The sequence below is a fragment of the Scyliorhinus torazame genome, chromosome 7 (assembly GCF_047496885.1).
Source record: "Scyliorhinus torazame isolate Kashiwa2021f chromosome 7, sScyTor2.1, whole genome shotgun sequence".
NCBI classification, from domain to species: domain Eukaryota; kingdom Metazoa; phylum Chordata; class Chondrichthyes; order Carcharhiniformes; family Scyliorhinidae; genus Scyliorhinus; species Scyliorhinus torazame.
Genome location: NC_092713.1, coordinates 56,429,180 through 56,446,734, shown reverse-complemented (window position 1 = coordinate 56,446,734; position 17,555 = coordinate 56,429,180). Strand labels below are relative to the sequence as shown.

Here is a 17,555-nt window from a genome sequence, read left to right as displayed (position 1 = left end):
TTCAAACTCCTGTATTCAATATTCTGACCAATGAAACCTTGCATATCACTGAACTTATCATCGCTGAGGATGAAGTATGGTAAATTCTAGTTTGTTTCTTGCACTGATACAGACATTTTATTTTGTTTAAGAGGAAAAGTAACAGTATAAGTGTTGATTATCCTTTGGCTCAACTTCTCCTTGTCACCGTTCAACCTTTTTGTTGGCGACAGGTGACAAGAGACTAGATTGATTGGATTTTGTGTTTTATTTCTCAATAGCCCGTACATCTCTTGCTTTATTTTCCTCCCTGGTTTTGTATTTATTTCTCCATTCAACTTTTTTCTTTGACAGATATTTTTCATTCTGAGGAAAAAGTACAATCAAGTCACATTTCTTCATGTTTACCACCATGGCACAATGATTTTCAACTGGTGGGCCGGAGTAAAGTATGTACCAGGGGGCCAGTGTAAGTATTATTCCCATCATGGCCAACAAGACAAGTAAAGCTATTGGAGAGGTTTACACAAAGTAACCAATCATTTACTTTTAAAATCAAAATCTACAAGAAAACTTACTGTTAATTACTTCAAATGATTAGCAAATCAAACCACCCTATTCCATTACATCATTCAGGTTGGGACATATCCGTCCAGTCAGCCAATTTGTTGACAAAATAAATGATGTTTTAATAATTAACGTATTCAGCTCTCCCAGTGCGGCGGTTATTATTGAAGCAAGCTTCTTCATCACTGTGAATACCCTGAGGACAATATCTGGAATCATAGAATCTTGCAGCACAGAAGGGATCCATTTGGCCCTTTGTATCTGCGCCAGCACTAAGCGCTGTCCAATTTAGTCCATAGCTTTCTACCCATAAATCCTGGAAATAAGTTCTCTTCAAATACATGTCACTTTACCTTTTGAAAGTTCCTACGGAGTCCAGTCTGTGGTGTTGGGTGTTCTAACACACAGAAGAGCCAACACAGTTGCATATGGTACAACGCTTGTTTATTTAAACTCACTATTTACAACTTGGTCTTTGCACTCTGCACGTGGGGGGCTCCCTGCTTGTGGTGTTTCAACAGCTCTTTCATGCTTCCTTCTCCCCAGACCTACTGACCTCCAGGTGTCGTGCTCGTGCTTTTTATGTGGTTGGTGTTCTTGTCTGTGATTGGTTGTGGTGTTGTGTACTCTGATTTGCCTGTTAGTGTGTCCATCATGATGTGTGTGTTTGAATATCATGACATCCCCCCTTTTTACAAAGATATGTGCCTACGTGGTAATAAATATGATCGTGACGTGAGTGCATCTAAGAGTGTGTGTGTGTCGTGTGCAGCATGTGTCTATGACGGAACTATGTACATGGGGCGATGTCGAGTGCGTCACATGAATCCAGTTGTACCATAACATAACAGAAATGCGAACGAGAGAAGAAGAAAAAAAATTTTGAACAGTTGTCCAGTCAGACGACATCTGGAACGATAAACAACAACAGGTTATCATGTAAAATTGTCCAACTTATTAAACATATGAACTGTATTATAAGTCCATTCTAATGGGTTTGCGACGAATTCGGGTTGACCGCCTTAAGGGTGGATCAAGAACCACCGGCTGCTGTGCAGGCATGGCCATGGGTGGCGATGGAAAGGGCGTGATGTGCGGCAGCTCCACAAAGTCATCCTCGGAAGCCTGTTGAGGATCTGGCGTGTTGTGTGGCTGTGAACGTGGAAGTCGGCGAAGGGCGCGCCGATTGCGGCGACGCACGGAACCATCCGGCATGCGAACCAGGAACGAGCGGGGAGCCACTTGTCGGAGGACTTCGGCCGGTGCTGACCAGCCACCATACGGTTGATGGACGCGTACTTTGTCTCCGGAGGACAGGGGGGGCAGGTCCGTCGCTCGTGTGTCGTACCGACCTTTCTGGCGATCACGCTGCAGTTGCATGTCCCGAAGAACCGCCTCATGGTCTGTTGTCGGTGCCAGGACGGAAGGTACCGTCGTCCTGAGGGAGCGACCCATTAGTAGCTGCGCTGGCGAGAGGCCCGTGGATAACGGGGCCGATCGATAGGCCAGCAAGGCAAGGTTAAAGTCCGATCCGGCATCAGCCGCCTTGCACAGGAGCCGCTTTGCGATGTGGACACCCTTTTCAGCCTTCCCGTTCGATTGTGGATGCAGAGGGCTGGATGTCACATGAGTGAAACCATATGCTGCGGCAAAGGACGACCATTCACGGCTGGCAAAACAAGGTCCATTGTCTGACATGACAGTCCTTGGAATGCCATGGCGAGCAAACGTTTCCTTGCAGGCCCCAATGACTGCGGACGACGTCAGATCATGGAGAGGCATGACTTCCGGGTAGTTTGAGAAGTAGTCTATAATAACAATGTAATCTCTGCCGAGCGCGTGAAATAGGTCAACACCCACCTTCGCCCAGGGGGACGTCACCATCTCGTGTGGTAGAAGTGTTTCCGGAGGTTGCGCCGGCTGAAACCTCTGACAGGTTGTGCAGTTGAGCACCATGTTGGCTATGTCTTCATTAATACCCGGCCAATATACCGCCGCCCGGGCCCTTCGTCTGCATTTTTCGACACCCAAGTGGCCTTCGTGTAGTTGACGAAGAATCATCTGGCGCACACTGTGTGGAATGACGATCCTATGCGATTTCATAAGGACCCCGTCTATATTGGTGAGATCATCTCGCACATTATAAAACTGGGGGCACTGCCCTTTTAGCCACCCTTCCGTCATGTGGCGCATCACTCGCTGCAGCAGAGGGTCAGTCGCCGTCTCTGCGCGTATGTGGGCCAGACAAGGATCATCAGCTGGCATATTTGCTGCTGTCAGAGTCACGTGTGCCTCAATTTGACGCACGAACCCCTCCGCATCTGGTGGTGTGCTCACTGCTCGGGAAAGAGTGTCCGCCACTATGAGTTCCTTCCCCGGAGTGTAGATCAGTTCAAAATCGTACCTCCTGAGTTTGAGTAAGATGCGCTGGAGGCGAGGAGTCATGTCGTTCAGGTCTTTGTTAATGATGTTGACCAGGGGGCGGTGGTCAGTTTCGACCGTGAATCGTGGCAGGCCATACACATAGTCGTGGAACTTGTCCAGTCCAGTTAACAAGCCCAGGCATTCTTTTTCGATTTGCGCGTAGCGCTGTTCGGTAGGGGTCATGGCTCGTGAGGCATACGCAACCGGGGCCCATGATGACGTGCTGTCTTTTTGCAGGAGTACCGCTCCAATACCAGATTGGCTGGCGTCTGTTGAGATCTTTGTAGGGCGAGTCGCGTCAAAGAAGGCCAGCACTGGTGCCGTGACCAGTTTGTGCTTGAGCTCCTCCCATTCCTGCTGATGCGACTGGTGCCAGTTGAATTCCGTCGATTTTTTTACGAGATGGCGCATGTTTGTTGTATGAGAAGCCAGGTTGGGAATGAACTTCCCAAGGAAGTTGACCATGCCCAGGAATCTTAAGACAGCCTTCTTGTCAGCCGGTCGTGGCATGGCTGTGATGGCGCTAACCTTGTCTGCATCGGGACGGACCCCGGACCTTGAGATGTGGTCCCCGAGGAATTTCAGCTCCGTCTGGCCGAAAGCACACTTCGCACGGTTGAGACGCAGGCCATTTTGCCGTATGCGGGTGAAGACACGTCGAAGACGATGCATGTGTTCCTGCGGAGTGGTGGACCAAATGATGATATCGTCCACATATACACGTACCCCTTCGATGCCTTCCATCATCTGCTCCATAATGCGGTGGAATACTTCAGATGCCGAAATGATGCCGAATGGCATCCGGTTGTAGCAGAATCTGCCAAAAGGGGTGTTGAATGTGCATAGTCTTCGGCTGGCCGGGTCCAGTTGGATCTGCCAGAATCCTTTGGACGCATCCAATTTAGTGAATATGTTGGCTCGCGCCATCTCGCTGGTGAGGTCTTCTCGTTTCGGGATGGGATAGTGTTCCCGCATGATGTTGTTGTTCAGATCTTTTGGATCTATACATATACGGAGCTCGCCAGAGGGCTTCTTTACACAGACCATGGAGCTGACCCATGGCGTGGGCTCCGTGACCTTGGATAGGACCCCTTGGTCCTGAAGAATCTGCAGTTGTGCCTTGAGGCGGTCTTTGAGAGGCGCAGGAACCCTGCGAGGTGCGTGAACGACAGGGATGGCGTCCGGTCTGAGTCGAATCTTGTACGTGTGTGGCAATGTCCCCATGCCTTCAAAAACCTCCTGGTTGTGAGCGAGGAGGGAATGGAGATTCGCGTGGAACTCAGCATCCGGGAAGTCGGATATCTCATCTGGAGAGAGAGACATGATGCGCTGTACCAGGTGAAGGACCTTACACGCTTGTGCGCCCAGTAACGAGTCCTTTGATGAGCCCACAACTTCGAAGGGGAGTGTGGCCGTGTACCTCTTGTGAGTCACCTGTAGCTGGCAAGATCCTACGGACGGGATAACGTTCCCGTTATAGTCAACCATCTTAAGCCGGGATGGTGTGATGAGTGGTTTGACCTTCATGGCCTGGACTGCAGAGTAAGCAATCAGGTTGGCGGATGCGCCGGTGTCCAGACGGAAGGCGACGCGCGATCGGTTGACCGTCAGGGTGGCACACCACTCATCGTCTGGATTGATGGCATTGACCTTGTTGACATCAATGACGGCAACTCTGAAGTCATCCTGGTCATCTGCATCACTTAACTGGAAGTCTTGATGCGTGGGCTGGACGGTCCTGACTCGTGTGCGAGGTTGTCGAGGATGCGCCGGATCCATGGGTTGAGCCGCACGACAGCGGGCTGCGTAGTGGCCTATCATGGCACATCTGTTGCACTGTTGGTATTTTGCAGGACATTGCCCTTTTAAGTGTAGACCTCCACACTTGCTGCACGTCATGACGTCACGGCGTTCGTTGCGCCACTGCGCATGCGCAGTGCGATCTTGCGGTGGGCGCGCCTGCGCAGTGCGTCCCTCGTTGTGGCCGTTATTCTTGGCGCGCACCTGCGCGGGAGACCGCGGGAAGCGGCCGCTGTCGTCCGGGCCGTGGGGCGGGAAGAAATCGACGGCCTGGATGCGTTCAACGTCGTGGGCGGCCTGGCTTGCCGATTCGACGGCTGGGGACCCCCTCCGTGCCAACTCGGACGCCTGAAATCGGGCAAAACGGCAGGCAGCATTCTCATGGAGGACACAGGCTTCCACAGCAGACGCTAAGGTGAGGCTCTTTATTTTAAGAAGCTGCTGGCGTAGGCCACTGGAGGCAACGCCAAAAACAATCTGGTCCCTGATCATGGACTCTGTGGTGGTGCCGTAACCGCAGGACTGCGCCAGAATCCGGAGGTGCGTCAAAAAGGGTTGAAAAAGCTCCTCCTTACCTTGCAGGCGTTGCTGAAAGATGTATCTTTCAAAAGTTTCGTTTACTTCAGTTTGAAAGTGCTGGTCCATTTTGAGGATGACCGTGTCATATTTGGCCTGGTTTTCGCCTTCCTCGAACACCAGTGAATTAAAGACATCATTTGGGTGGGGGCCTGCGTAGAAGAGGAGCATTGCAATCTTCGAATCATCCGAGACATTCTGTTTTTCGGTGGCACGGATGTACAGGTCAAATCGCTGCCTGTAGAGCTTCCAGTTGGTGCCTAGGTTCCCCGTGACTTGCATCGGCTGCGGTTTGCCGGTGTGGTCCATGTCCAGAATGGCAGGTTGGTAGGCAGGTATCGATCCACTCCTGTACCATGTGGTGTTGGGTGTTCTAACACACAGAAGAGCCAACACAGTTGCATATGGTACAACGCTTGTTTATTTAAACTCACTATTTACAACTTGGTCTTTGCACTCTGCACGTGGGGGGCTCCCTGCTTGTGGTGTTTCAACAGCTCTTTCATGCTTCCTTCTCCCCAGACCTACTGACCTCCAGGTGTCGTGCTCGTGCTTTTTATGTGGTTGGTGTTCTTGTCTGTGATTGGTTGTGGTGTTGTGTACTCTGATTTGCCTGTTAGTGTGTCCATCATGATGTGTGTGTTTGAATATCATGACACAGTCCACCTTCTTTTCAGGTAATGTCTTCCAGATCCTAACAATCTTCTGTAAAAAAATATTTTTCCTCGTTTCCACTCTAGTTCTTTTGCAAATTATTTAAAATCTATGACTTCTGGTTACCGACCCACTTGGAAATGGAGGAAAAAGTTTCTCCCTAATTGCTCTAGCAAAATCCTTCATTTTGAATGCCTCTAACAGGCCTCAATCTTCTCTGTTCTAAGGAGAACAATCTCAGCTTTATGATTTTGTGGGCAACATGGTGATGCAGTGGTTAGCACCGCTATCTCATGTCACCGAGGACTCAGGTTTGACCCCGGCCCCGGGTCACTGTCTGTGTGGAGTTTGCACATGTTTTGTGTGGGTCTCACTCCCAGATCCCAAAGATGGGCAGGGTAGGTGAATTGGCCACGCTAAATTGCCCCTTAATTGGATACTCTAAAAACTTTACGATTTTAGCAATTAATTGAACACCCCCATCTCTGATAAACCTCCTTTGTGCCCTCTCCAAGGCCTCAACATCCTTTCTAATGTCTGGTGGTCAAAAATGTGCAAAATCTTCTAGGTGACACCTAACCTGTGATTTGTAAAGGTTTAGCATCACTTGCTTTTGTATTCAAAGCCAATTACCGAATATGCTTTCTCACCAGCCTTCTGAACTTGCACTACCACCTTCAAAGATTTTGTGAATATGTACTCCCAGATACTTCTGCTCTTGCACTACTTCAGAATGATAGTAATTAGATTATGCTGCCTCTAACTTTTTTTCTCTCCAAACTTCACATTTATTCCAATTAAATTGCATCTGCCATGTGCCTGTCCTGAAGTGTGATACTATCCTGCTCACTATTTCCTACATTGTCACAGTTTGTAGCATCTACAAAACGTTAATATTATCCGCCCTGTACCCAAGTCCAGATATACGAGAAGAACAGCAACGGTCTTAATATCAACCTCTGATGTTTCATGCTTCTGTCCAGATAGAAAAAATCCATTCACCATTACCCACTGCTTCTCTTCCCCTCCATGGTATCCATGTTATCTCTTTAATGCCATATGCTTCTATTTTCTGTGTCTGTCAGTTATGTCAGGGCAGCATGCTGGCACAGTGATTAGTACTGCTGACTCACAGCTCCAGGGTCTTGGGTTCAACTCCGGCCTTGGGTGACTGTGTGGAGTTTGCACTTTCTCCCCATGTCGCTGCGTGGGTTCTCTCCGGGTGCTGCGGTTTCCTCCCAGAGACCAAAGATTTGAGGTTAGGTGGATTGGTCATGCTAAATTGCCCCTTAGTGTCCAAAAGGTTAGATCGGGTCATTGGGTTACAGGGATAGGGTAGGGGAGTGGGCTTGGGTGGGCTGTACTTTCAGAGGGTTGGTATAGACTAATGGGCCGAATGGTCTCCTTCTGTACTGTAGGAGTCCCTCGTGCTGTGAGGCAGCAGTACATTTTTTTTGTTTTATAGATTTAGAATACCCATTCATTTTTCCCCAATTGAGGGGCAATTTGGCGTCGCCAGTCCACCTATCCTGCGCATCTTTGGGTTTTGGGGGTGAAACCCACATAAACACAGGGAGAATGTGCAAACTCCACACAGACAGTGACCCAGAGCTGGGATCGAACCTCGGACCTCGGCACCATGAGGCAGCAGTGCCAACCACTGTGCTGCCTTGAGGCAGCAGTACTAACCTTATTCGCTGATATTTTCTGGCACCCATCATTCATCCATTCTACTCCCCATTATGTATCTGGTCTTTCTTTATTTCCCTAAATTATCTAGCGTTTCACTTTCAATAGAATGACAGAAGTTTACAGCACAGGTGAGACCATTTGGCCCACCTTCTCTGTTGGCTCTTTGCTAAAATTAAACTGGCTGACATGACAAGTGATTCTTTTTAAACGCAATAGAAATATGGTCCAGTTTGACAAAATCAAACTCTTATGTCTACAAGCAAACTTTCTTTCTCTTCTTCAGCCTTCTTCATTGGTTTGTTGAATTCCTTTGTACATATTGTGATGTACCTATACTATGGTATTGCTGCAATGGGACCACACATGCAGAAGTACTTGTGGTGGAAGCGTTATCTCACCATGCTTCAACTGGTAGGTTTATTCTATTTTGTCATTTTTGCTTTTTAATTGCTGATTAAAAAGCCAACTAAAATCTTGGCTTTGTCAAAAAAAAGTGAGATCTAATAATATCTGATTATTTTCTTTCACGGGATTTGGGCGATGCTGGCAAGGCCAGCATTTGTCGTCCATCACTAATTGCCCTTGAATGGCTTGCTAGGCCATTGCAGAGGACAGTAGAGAGTCACCACGTTGCTGTGGGCCTGGAATCACGTGTAGGCCAGACAGGGTAAAGACGGCAGATTTCCCTCCCTAAGATGATATTGGTGAACTTAAATGGGTTTTAACGACAATTGACAATGCTTTCGTGTTCACCATTACTGAGACCAGCTTTAAATTCCAGATTTTAATGATTGAATTTAAATTCCATATCTGTGATGGAATTTGTCCCCAGACCATTAGCTTGAGTTTCCAGGTTGCTGATCCAATGACATTCCCACCACATCATTATCTCCCCACTGAATATGTTATGCATTTTGTATGCAGCGGTGCATAAGAAGCTTCAAACTTGAAAAGACTTTCTATGTAATTTATCCTTAAACTGCGACATTTCGATGTCTCAGCATTGCTCTATATTGCTTTGCTGCTAGTCTGACTTTCAGACTTTACTACAGCAGATGGAATTGGCATTAGGGCCTGATTGAAGTGTTAATGTGCTCTCTACTCTTTGCAGACATTGTGCTGACAACTGTGCCTCCTTACTACAAGCTCAAAATGCACAGCCTATGCTTGTGTGCTGAATAGAAGTCTCCCTTTCTAATGCTGGATGCCAGTTCTGTACAGAAACGGCAACCTGTCATCAATATTCCCTTTAAGCTGCGCAGCCAAATGTTCTCGCACAGGCCCCTTTATCATGTGGCACAATCGCCTGGAATAATGTACAAGACCTGCACATACAAATTGCCCGCACACAATGTGTTACATTACTGGGTACGTTGCCTGGAATGTATCCAGGCTCAGAGTTGTGCATGTTTTTAAAAATTCATTTACGGGATGTGGGCATCGGTGGTTAGGCCAGCATTTATTACCCATCCCTAGTTGTCCTTCAGAAGGTGGTGGTGAGTTGCCTTCTTGAACCGCTGCAGTCCTTCAGGTGTAGGTACACCAACTATGCTATGAGGGAGGGAGTTCCAGGATAATGTCCCAGTGACAGTGAAGGAACAGCAATATATTTCCAAGTCAGGGTGGTGAGTAACTTGGAGGGGAACTTTCAGGTGGTGGAGTTCTCAGCTATCTGCTACTCTTGTCCTTCTAGATGTAATGGTCGTGGGTTTGGAAGGTGCTTGTGAAGGAACCTTGGTGAGTTACTGCAGTGCATCTTGTAGATGGTACACGCGGCTACCACAGTTCATTGGTAGTGGAGAGTTTGAATGTTTGAGAGGGAGGAGCAATCAAGTGGGCTGCTTTGTCCTGGATGATGTTGAGCTTCTTGCGTTTTGTTGGAGCTGCACTCATCCAGGCAAGTGGAGAGTATTCCATTACACTCCTGACTTGCGCCTTGTTGATGGTTGACAGGCATGAGGGGTTAGGAGATGAGTTACTCGCCGTAGGATTCCTAGCCTTTGACCTGCCCTGGTAGCCACAGTATTAATGTGGCTAGTCCAGTTCAGTTTCTGGTCAATAATAACCCCCAGGATGTTGATTGTGTGGGATTCAGCGATGGTAATTCCATTGAATGTCAGGGGCGGTGGTTAGATCATCTCTTGGAGGAGATGGTCATTGCCTGTCCCTTGTGTGGCACAAGTGTAACTTGCACTTGTCAGCCCAACCCTGGATATTGTCCAGGTCTTGCTGCATTTGACATGGACTGCTTCATTATCTGAAGAGCCGCAAATGGTGCTGAACATTGTGCAGTCATCCGCAAACATCCCCACTTCTGACCTTATGATGGAAGGCAGGTCATTGATGAAGCAGCTGAAAATGGTTGGGCCTAGGACACTGCCCTGAGGAACTCCTGCAGTGATGCATGTATGAAGTGAAGTAAGACGACCTTCTGCAATAGGCATTTAAAACAATTGTGAGATAAATTAAAGTGAGAAATGGCTAGAAATATACAAGAGGTGAGTATTTGAAAAATGGGTTAATAAGGTGGGGCCCCTTGAGGGCTGTTTTGGGCATGGAGGGAGCCTTATTGGACTTAGTAATTAATATATTTACATGTAGCATTTTGTTTCTTAAATTTTAGGTCCAGTTTTTGGGAATCGCTGTGCACACCTCTTATAATCTCTTCACGGACTGCGATTTTCCAGATGGGTTTAATCTTTTCGTATTCATCTACATCATCACCATCATTATTCTGTTCAGCAACTTCTACTATAAAACCTATATACAGAAAAAGACAAAAAAAGCATAAGCTCTGAAAAGACTCTTTCATTCCTTAACCTATTTGGGAGTATCTGTATCAAAGTCCTCACATCAATTTTTGTACATTTTTACTTTGGGTGACAGCAGGGGTTTTATATCTTGGGATACGTTCTTTATAATTGTAGAAAACCCCTTTGGTTAATTGCTGCTTTAGTCCTCCAGTATCATCAGTATTTGTGTCTGTTCCCTCTTGCAGCTCATAATAATTACCTTGTGATTTACCACCATTTAAGTATATTTTTAAATTTAAAACAAGTGCTTCATCCAAGTTTATTGAACGGTTTTGTAATATGCTGAGGTATTCACCTCCATGGAATCCATCCGCCTCTATTCTGATGGGAATTTTGCTTCAAACTGCTGATGTTGCCCGACTCCAGGGACTGTTCTGTAGAATCTTGCGCATGAAAGCTTGCGTTGCTATTCTTGTAAAGGTGGCTGCACTGATGAGAAATGGTGGCATGAGGTGGCCGTAGTAGAATCACATTTACCTTGCAATGGCTCAGTTGGAGCTGGAGCAATTGACAGAGGCAGCACTGTAAGGTAAATGTGTTCCATTTGACTACTACAGAACAGTTTGGACTTTGCACATATCCCCTGACAACAGTAGCAATGAATTGCACTGCAATAGCCATTAATTATTTTCTTTCTTCATGTATGAAGTCTTTGTAACCTTTGATTCTTTTTGAAGCATTATGCAAAGTTATGAGACCTGGTGGGGCTCACGGGTCATTCATTATCTCAGCTAAATTTCACAGTGATGCCCATTTGCCATCCGCCAGTCATCTGTAAGCATATGCCACTCTCAAAATCTTTACCGTACCTTCACAAATGCCTATGTTTTAAATACAATATGTAATTAGGTTTCGAGTTTGGTGAACTGTTCCTTTGTACAACTCGTTTTGTTCACATTCAAAGGACTTTTATGCAGAGCTCTCTCCTCCTGATATGTCTTGGTGAAGCAAAATACAGCACAACCAGGTCAGTGCTGCTGCCAGAAGTGATTTCCTTCTTTAGCTTTGGGGTTGAATATTTTTGAGCAGGTTGAAGGCTGATCAGAAGCTATACTGATAAACACTGCCGCTGCAGACCTGTTTTGTTTAAAGATGCTCTTTGTCTACCAAGCAAATGTGCCTCTTCAGTGCGTAGGAATTTTTCCAAAAGGTTGTTGCAATCAGAAGTGGCCCCACTTTCCAATTCGACAAATATTTCACCAGAAAAAAAAATGGTTTTGTTAAAGGGAGAAAAGAGGTGTTATAAGGAAACACAAAAAGGAATTTTGTTTGTTTATTGGATCTACAAGATTTATTCATACAAGATGTAGATAGTCACTAAATAACACGTGCCAACCTTTGTTCAATGGATCCCTAATGTAGTGAATTCTAATTTGCGTGTGTATGAGATTTTAGCATCCCCCCCCCCCCCCCCCCCCCCCACCCACCCACCTCCAGTCCCCAACCATCAGGATGAAGCACAACTGTTGCGCTGTTTGCTTTTATAATAAGCTTTTAAGTATATATCTTATTGCCAAAGTTTTTTGCTATCTTGCCTCTCTGCCTATTTGGGAAGGAATGACACTCTGGGAGAGAATGACTAGATTGCTCATAATTCCACCCTCAATTTATAGCTACGTCTTGGAACTAACTAGGCTGAATACTGAGAGATATACAGATACTACACAAGTGCATTGATGCTGATTTGAATGAGTGTTTTTTTTTTTTGTTTGGTTAACTTTTTTGTGTTCTTGTTATGAACGAGTGTGTGAAAGTTCTAGGACTCCTGAGAATTACTGATGAAGAGACGAGCCCTAAAAACTTAGTCAAACTTTCTTCCAATTGGACTCCTACTTTCTAACCAAAACTATAAATGTGGTAGCTTTCCTAGTAGTTCAATTTGATCCCCTGCCACTGCTCTGCTAGTTGTTCTTAACTTGGTGGTAATGGTGCTACAGTTCGGCTCAGCTTCCCTGAGTTAGGCACATTATCAAAGCAAGGAATGGAAACTCATTCTGTGCTAACAGAGTCCAAAGATGTGCAGGTTAGGTGGGGTTATGGGGATTTTTGGGGGATAGGGTAGGGAAGTGGGCCTAGGTAGGGTGCTCTTTCAGAGGGTCAGTGCAGACTCAATGGGCTGAATGGCCTCCTTCTGCACTGTCGGGATTCTATGGATTCTTCCTCTCTGACAGCTTCACAATTATTGCTGTGCCATCTAATAATAATCACTTATTGTTACAAGTAGGCTTCAATGAAGTTACTGTGAAAAGCCCCTAGTCACCACATTCCGGCACCTGTTCGGGGAGGCCGGCAGGGGAATTGAACCCGCGCTGCTGGCCTTGTTCTGCATGACAAGCCAGCTGTTTAGCTCACTGTGCTAAACCAGCCCCTGATTACCTATTCAGGAATAAGCCCTGGATTGTCCCATTATTTTCCTTCATTTCATTATTGCCAAGACCATTAAGCTTTGATAGATGCTTGGTCAGACCGTGCAGTGCTCAAACGTGGGCTAGATTCTAGGCCAAGCCCCATATCTCACCCTCCAGGCCTTTGCCTTGCCTCACAGTTCCTACTCTTTCAGTCATAGCCTCTACTCATTTTGGTACCTCTCCCCACCTACTAATGCCTCCTGAAAATATTTTGTTCATTTATGTCTTTAGTCACCTCACCAGTTCTATTAATTCATGCATAGTGCCTGCATCCCATCATTTTTTGTGACATTTTGCTTGACTGATGTTGCTTTAAAAAATGGAAGCATTTGTGATCTGCAACAATGCTCAATGGGGAGCCCTGTGTAAACATCAGGTGAAAACAGGACTGAGCCTGACTCTGATGTTTGCTCCCTTCTCCACTTGTTAAACAGTGTGGCATAACTTACATTTGATGGTCAAATTTGTGCGGTGAAGTGCCAGAAGCAAACCAACGTCTGTGGAACCAAACCCTAATGAACAGCTCTTGGATTGTTGTAAAGATTGTAGTCTTAACATATTTTTCTCATTGGATTTCTGCCAACCTTTGTCTGAAGAGTAATAGCCAAGAAAATGTTATTGACCTTCCCCACATGATGTACCAACATGTGGACTAGTGATGCAGGCAGAGGAAGTAAGAGAATTTAAATAAGAAAATTTAAATCAGCCCACTAATTTCAAACTAAAATTTCAATATTGTGGAAAATAAATCACTGCTCTCTAATTTAATTACAGTGCGTAATGGAATTTACAATGGAAAGAACCTCTAATAGCATTAGCTCATGTTGATGTGCAATTAATGCCAGATTTAAGCATAACACTTTAAATATTTGTCCATCATTTCAACAAGCTTTGGTTCTTAATTGCCCCTAGTTTTTTAAAAATACTGTTAATGGAAATGATCTGAAAAATCCATACCAGATCCATCAGCATGCTGCAGGTGATAATACGAACCACTGCTATCAAGAAGCTGCTAATAATTTCAAGCTTGTGACCTGTTTTTAACTGAAGATCTAGAGAGTACCATTATTCTCCCACAAAAAGCTACTTGGCCTATCTTACAAATGCTGACTGTCCTGATCTCAATTTGCATCATTTTCTGATATAATTTCACTTTCCAGCAATTTTATTTTTAATTTTAGCTCTTGTGTCAGGTAGAAAATGTTTGGTAAATTAAGTTTTTTAAAAATAAATAAATTTAGAGTACCCAATCATTTTTTCCAATTAAGGGGCAATTTAGCATGGCCAACCCACCTAACTTTGCACATGTTTGGGTTGTGGGGGCGAAACCCACGCAGACACTGGGAGAATGTGCAAACTCCACACGGATAGTGATCCAGAGCCGGGATCGAACCTGGGACCTCGGCGCTGTGAGGCCACAGTGCTAACCCACTGCGCCACCGTGCTGCCGGTAATTTAAGTTTTATGAATTAGTGAGAGGGAAGTATTTAACTCGCAAATATATAAGTGGTAAATAAATGTTCTACTGGATGCCGCACGGTTAACTATGCACTTCAAGCAGTGCTGCACAATGGGAGGCCTGCTGGGTGATTTCTAGCTGGTGTTCAATGCAATTCCCTTTGAGAAAATCAGACTGATAGTGATTCCAAAAAATGATGCTGGTGGTTTTGATCTACACTGTAAAATGTATATCTTTATTAACCAAAGTTTGTGTCACTGGATTTTTTTGCTTTCCTTCTGCCTTTCCAAAACCACCAGGCAGAACAGTCTATCCTGTCAGCACTGCATGATCTTGAGAGCTGGATTACTAGTGCTCCTGACTTAATCTAGGAAAAAAGACAGCACCCAGTGGCGCTGGCACTCCATGAACATGTAGACACTTAATACTGTTGTATTTTGGGACCCTTTACCATTTTTAAGGTCATTCCTGCTGATGAATGTATTGGATGTTTGGCCTTTTTGTGGGCTTGGAAAATAAATGATAGCTCCAATAGCCAAAGACATTGTGCAGCACTAGCTTAAGCTGTTGAGAGATTGAATGCACATTTGTTGGTTGTGGTTAATATAGTGGATTCTGTCGGTAAATCTGGCAGGCTGAAACACTACTGAGCCCAATTTCAGATCATGCTCTGGAACCCTAACTGTGTATGATATCAAAGAGTCTGTGTCTGTAGAAATATGATTCACCTATAAGCGGGTCAGGAGTTTGAATCATGGCAAAGACTGATTTGGGTATTCCAGGTGTATCCAGAGTCTGCAATGTGTTAACAGAATTGAGCATGTTTATACCCAGGAATCTCAGGAATGCTTATTAAAATGGGAATCCTGTGGCCAAATTGTATGGAAAGGGCTAATATTGAAACCACAGTTGCTTTTAACAATTTTACCAAAGTGTAATAGTATTTTTTGATTCATTAAATTTGAATCATTGTAGAAAGTATTTGTAATTTTAAAAAAGTTTGTACTGATCATTGCACTTGAAAATAATGAATTGCTAAAAATGTGATGTTAAAGCTGCAGAACTTGTGTACGCAACGTCAGTAGCTATCCTGAATCTAAGAATGCACAGAAAAGGGATATTATCCTCATTTGTCTCAACTTGCCATGGTCTCGAGCAATGTACTTTCGTCTTTGTTAGAAATGATTGCTGGAGACAGCAGACATCTTTGTGGGTTCTACCACCGTCACTCTAACCACCTGGTCAACCAGAGTGGAATTCCAGCTGATATTTATTATTTTCCCCTGTTGTTTGGACCTCTTGATTGCAGCCCTCGTTTTGAATGGCTAAACTCCATCGAGGCCAATGCTAATCTTTCAGGAAGGTTTAAGTTGAGTTTTGTTTTTTGTTACGTGGTGCTGCCTGCCAATATTTTGCACCTGAACCAGATGAAGTTGTTTGTTTAATGGCGTGTTATATTTCTAAGTTCTTGAATAAAAGCTGATCGTTCACTCACGTTTGGTCCTGGTAATGCTCGTGTGTTTCTTTTTTTTTATTCTACATTTTCACATTTTCCTTCAAAAATTTACACCCCACCCACAAACAGTAAATGGTAACAAATACAAAATCAATCCCCTTAACAATACCAATGATCCCATCCTCCCACCACCCCAAACCTGTCAATATATGCATCCAATAAACCAAACCCTCCCACGGTGGAAACAAAAGAGAAAAAGAAAAAGGAGTCCGGGACCGTCCATGGTCACCATTTACCTAAAGAGTCCACTCCCCCTCTTTTCCCCCCTCCCCTTATTCTCAACACCATCCAGCCTCTGAAAGAGTACCGTACATGATATCCAAGAGTTGTACACCCCCCCCCTCAAGTCTCCAGCTCCTCCCGTCCACTGCCTCTTGTAAAACCCCTCCTCCCAACCTCGGTTCCTTCCCCCCCAACTTTCCACCCCGGCTAGACCACTCGGACCCTGTTCTGCCAGGCTCCGATGGCCGCAGCCCCTCCACCCACCTCACTGCCGTTCACTGGCTGGCACACACCGGCCAGCGTGGAGGCCCCCTCCCGGGTCCCTTGCCCGGCCCTAGGAAAGCCCAGAGATCCCCTTTTAGCGCACAAACCCCGCATATCCATCTACACCCCAAAGAGCCCTCCTTTCGAGTGACAGTCCCATCACTTCCCTTGTCCAAATATGTACAACATTGGCTCCTTTAGCCCCTACACCCGCGCGCAGTGAAACAAAAAAGAAGAAAATACAGTCATGAGGTTACATCGGCACATGGCCATTTGTCAGTTTGCATGACCCCCCCCCCTTTTTTTTTTTTTTTAATCAATGGTTGAGGCTTGTAGTGGTTGGAAAACAAACGTATTTTAAATTAGGGAGGCCTGTTTTATATATTTCTTAGCTGCAATTACGTTTGGCCTGGGGTGTAAATAGCATATGGAGTCGGTGTAGTGTGAGCGAAGAGGAGAGGAAGAAAGAGAAAAATAAAATTAAGTGGCATTGCTGAGGTGTCCCTGCCATGAGAAGTGGCGGGTAAACGCTCACCGTGTGCATGGGGCAGCTGGGACCTTCTAGCTGCCGTGGGTGGTGTTCTCTTTCATATCTGGGGGCTGGTGGTCCTAATTGTCCCGGGAGCCGTGTATATGGTGGTGGGGGTCTCCTGCAATCTCAGGCGAAGTGTCCTGACTGCCCACAGTTATAGCATATCCCTCTATCTCTTCCCAGGGGTGCATAAAGTGGTGCTGGATCTCTTGGGTATTGGTATTCCCCTCTACCCTCATTTCTCCATACCAGACCTTGGTTAGCCCTCACCGGAAGCATTGTGGCATCCCTATTGGAACGTGACGGTGGGTGCTCCTGAACTGAATGCTCCCAGACTCTAGCTAACCATTGGAGAACCCATGCCTCATTGTGTCTGGGCTCCGCGGGGTCGAAATTCATGCAGGCTCTTTTGCCTTGCTCTGTGGCGTGGGAGACTAAAGTTCTGGCCCATTTGGAGGAGTCTGCTTCGCCTAATCTGGAGCATTTTAATTCTCCATATACCCCCTTAAAGTGGATCCATAATTGACCAGCAAAAGCGGTCGGGTATTCCCCTTTCCTCTGCCTGCATTTGTTCAGGCCATCTAAAGGATCCCCTTTATTATAACCTACTGCCATTGGTATGGCTTCTTTCATGTCGTCTACGGACCCT

At 45.7% G+C, this 17,555-nt stretch overlaps 1 protein-coding gene across 3 annotated transcripts in view; it reads left to right on the top strand.

Moving 5' to 3' along the window:
* The window catches only part of elovl8b (ELOVL fatty acid elongase 8b), an 83,861-nt gene extending 72,506 nt beyond the window's left edge, over nt 1-11,355 (top strand). For all 3 annotated transcript variants that reach the window (XM_072510740.1, XM_072510738.1, XM_072510739.1), the window contains 3 exons: nt 334-448; nt 7,976-8,103; nt 10,316-11,355. In XM_072510740.1, coding sequence (XP_072366841.1) covers nt 334-448; nt 7,976-8,103; nt 10,316-10,483 — 411 coding nt within the window. In that variant the 3' untranslated portion in view covers nt 10,484-11,355. The remainder of the gene's footprint in view (nt 1-333; nt 449-7,975; nt 8,104-10,315) is intronic.
* The last annotated feature ends 6,200 nt before the right edge of the window (nt 11,356-17,555 follow it).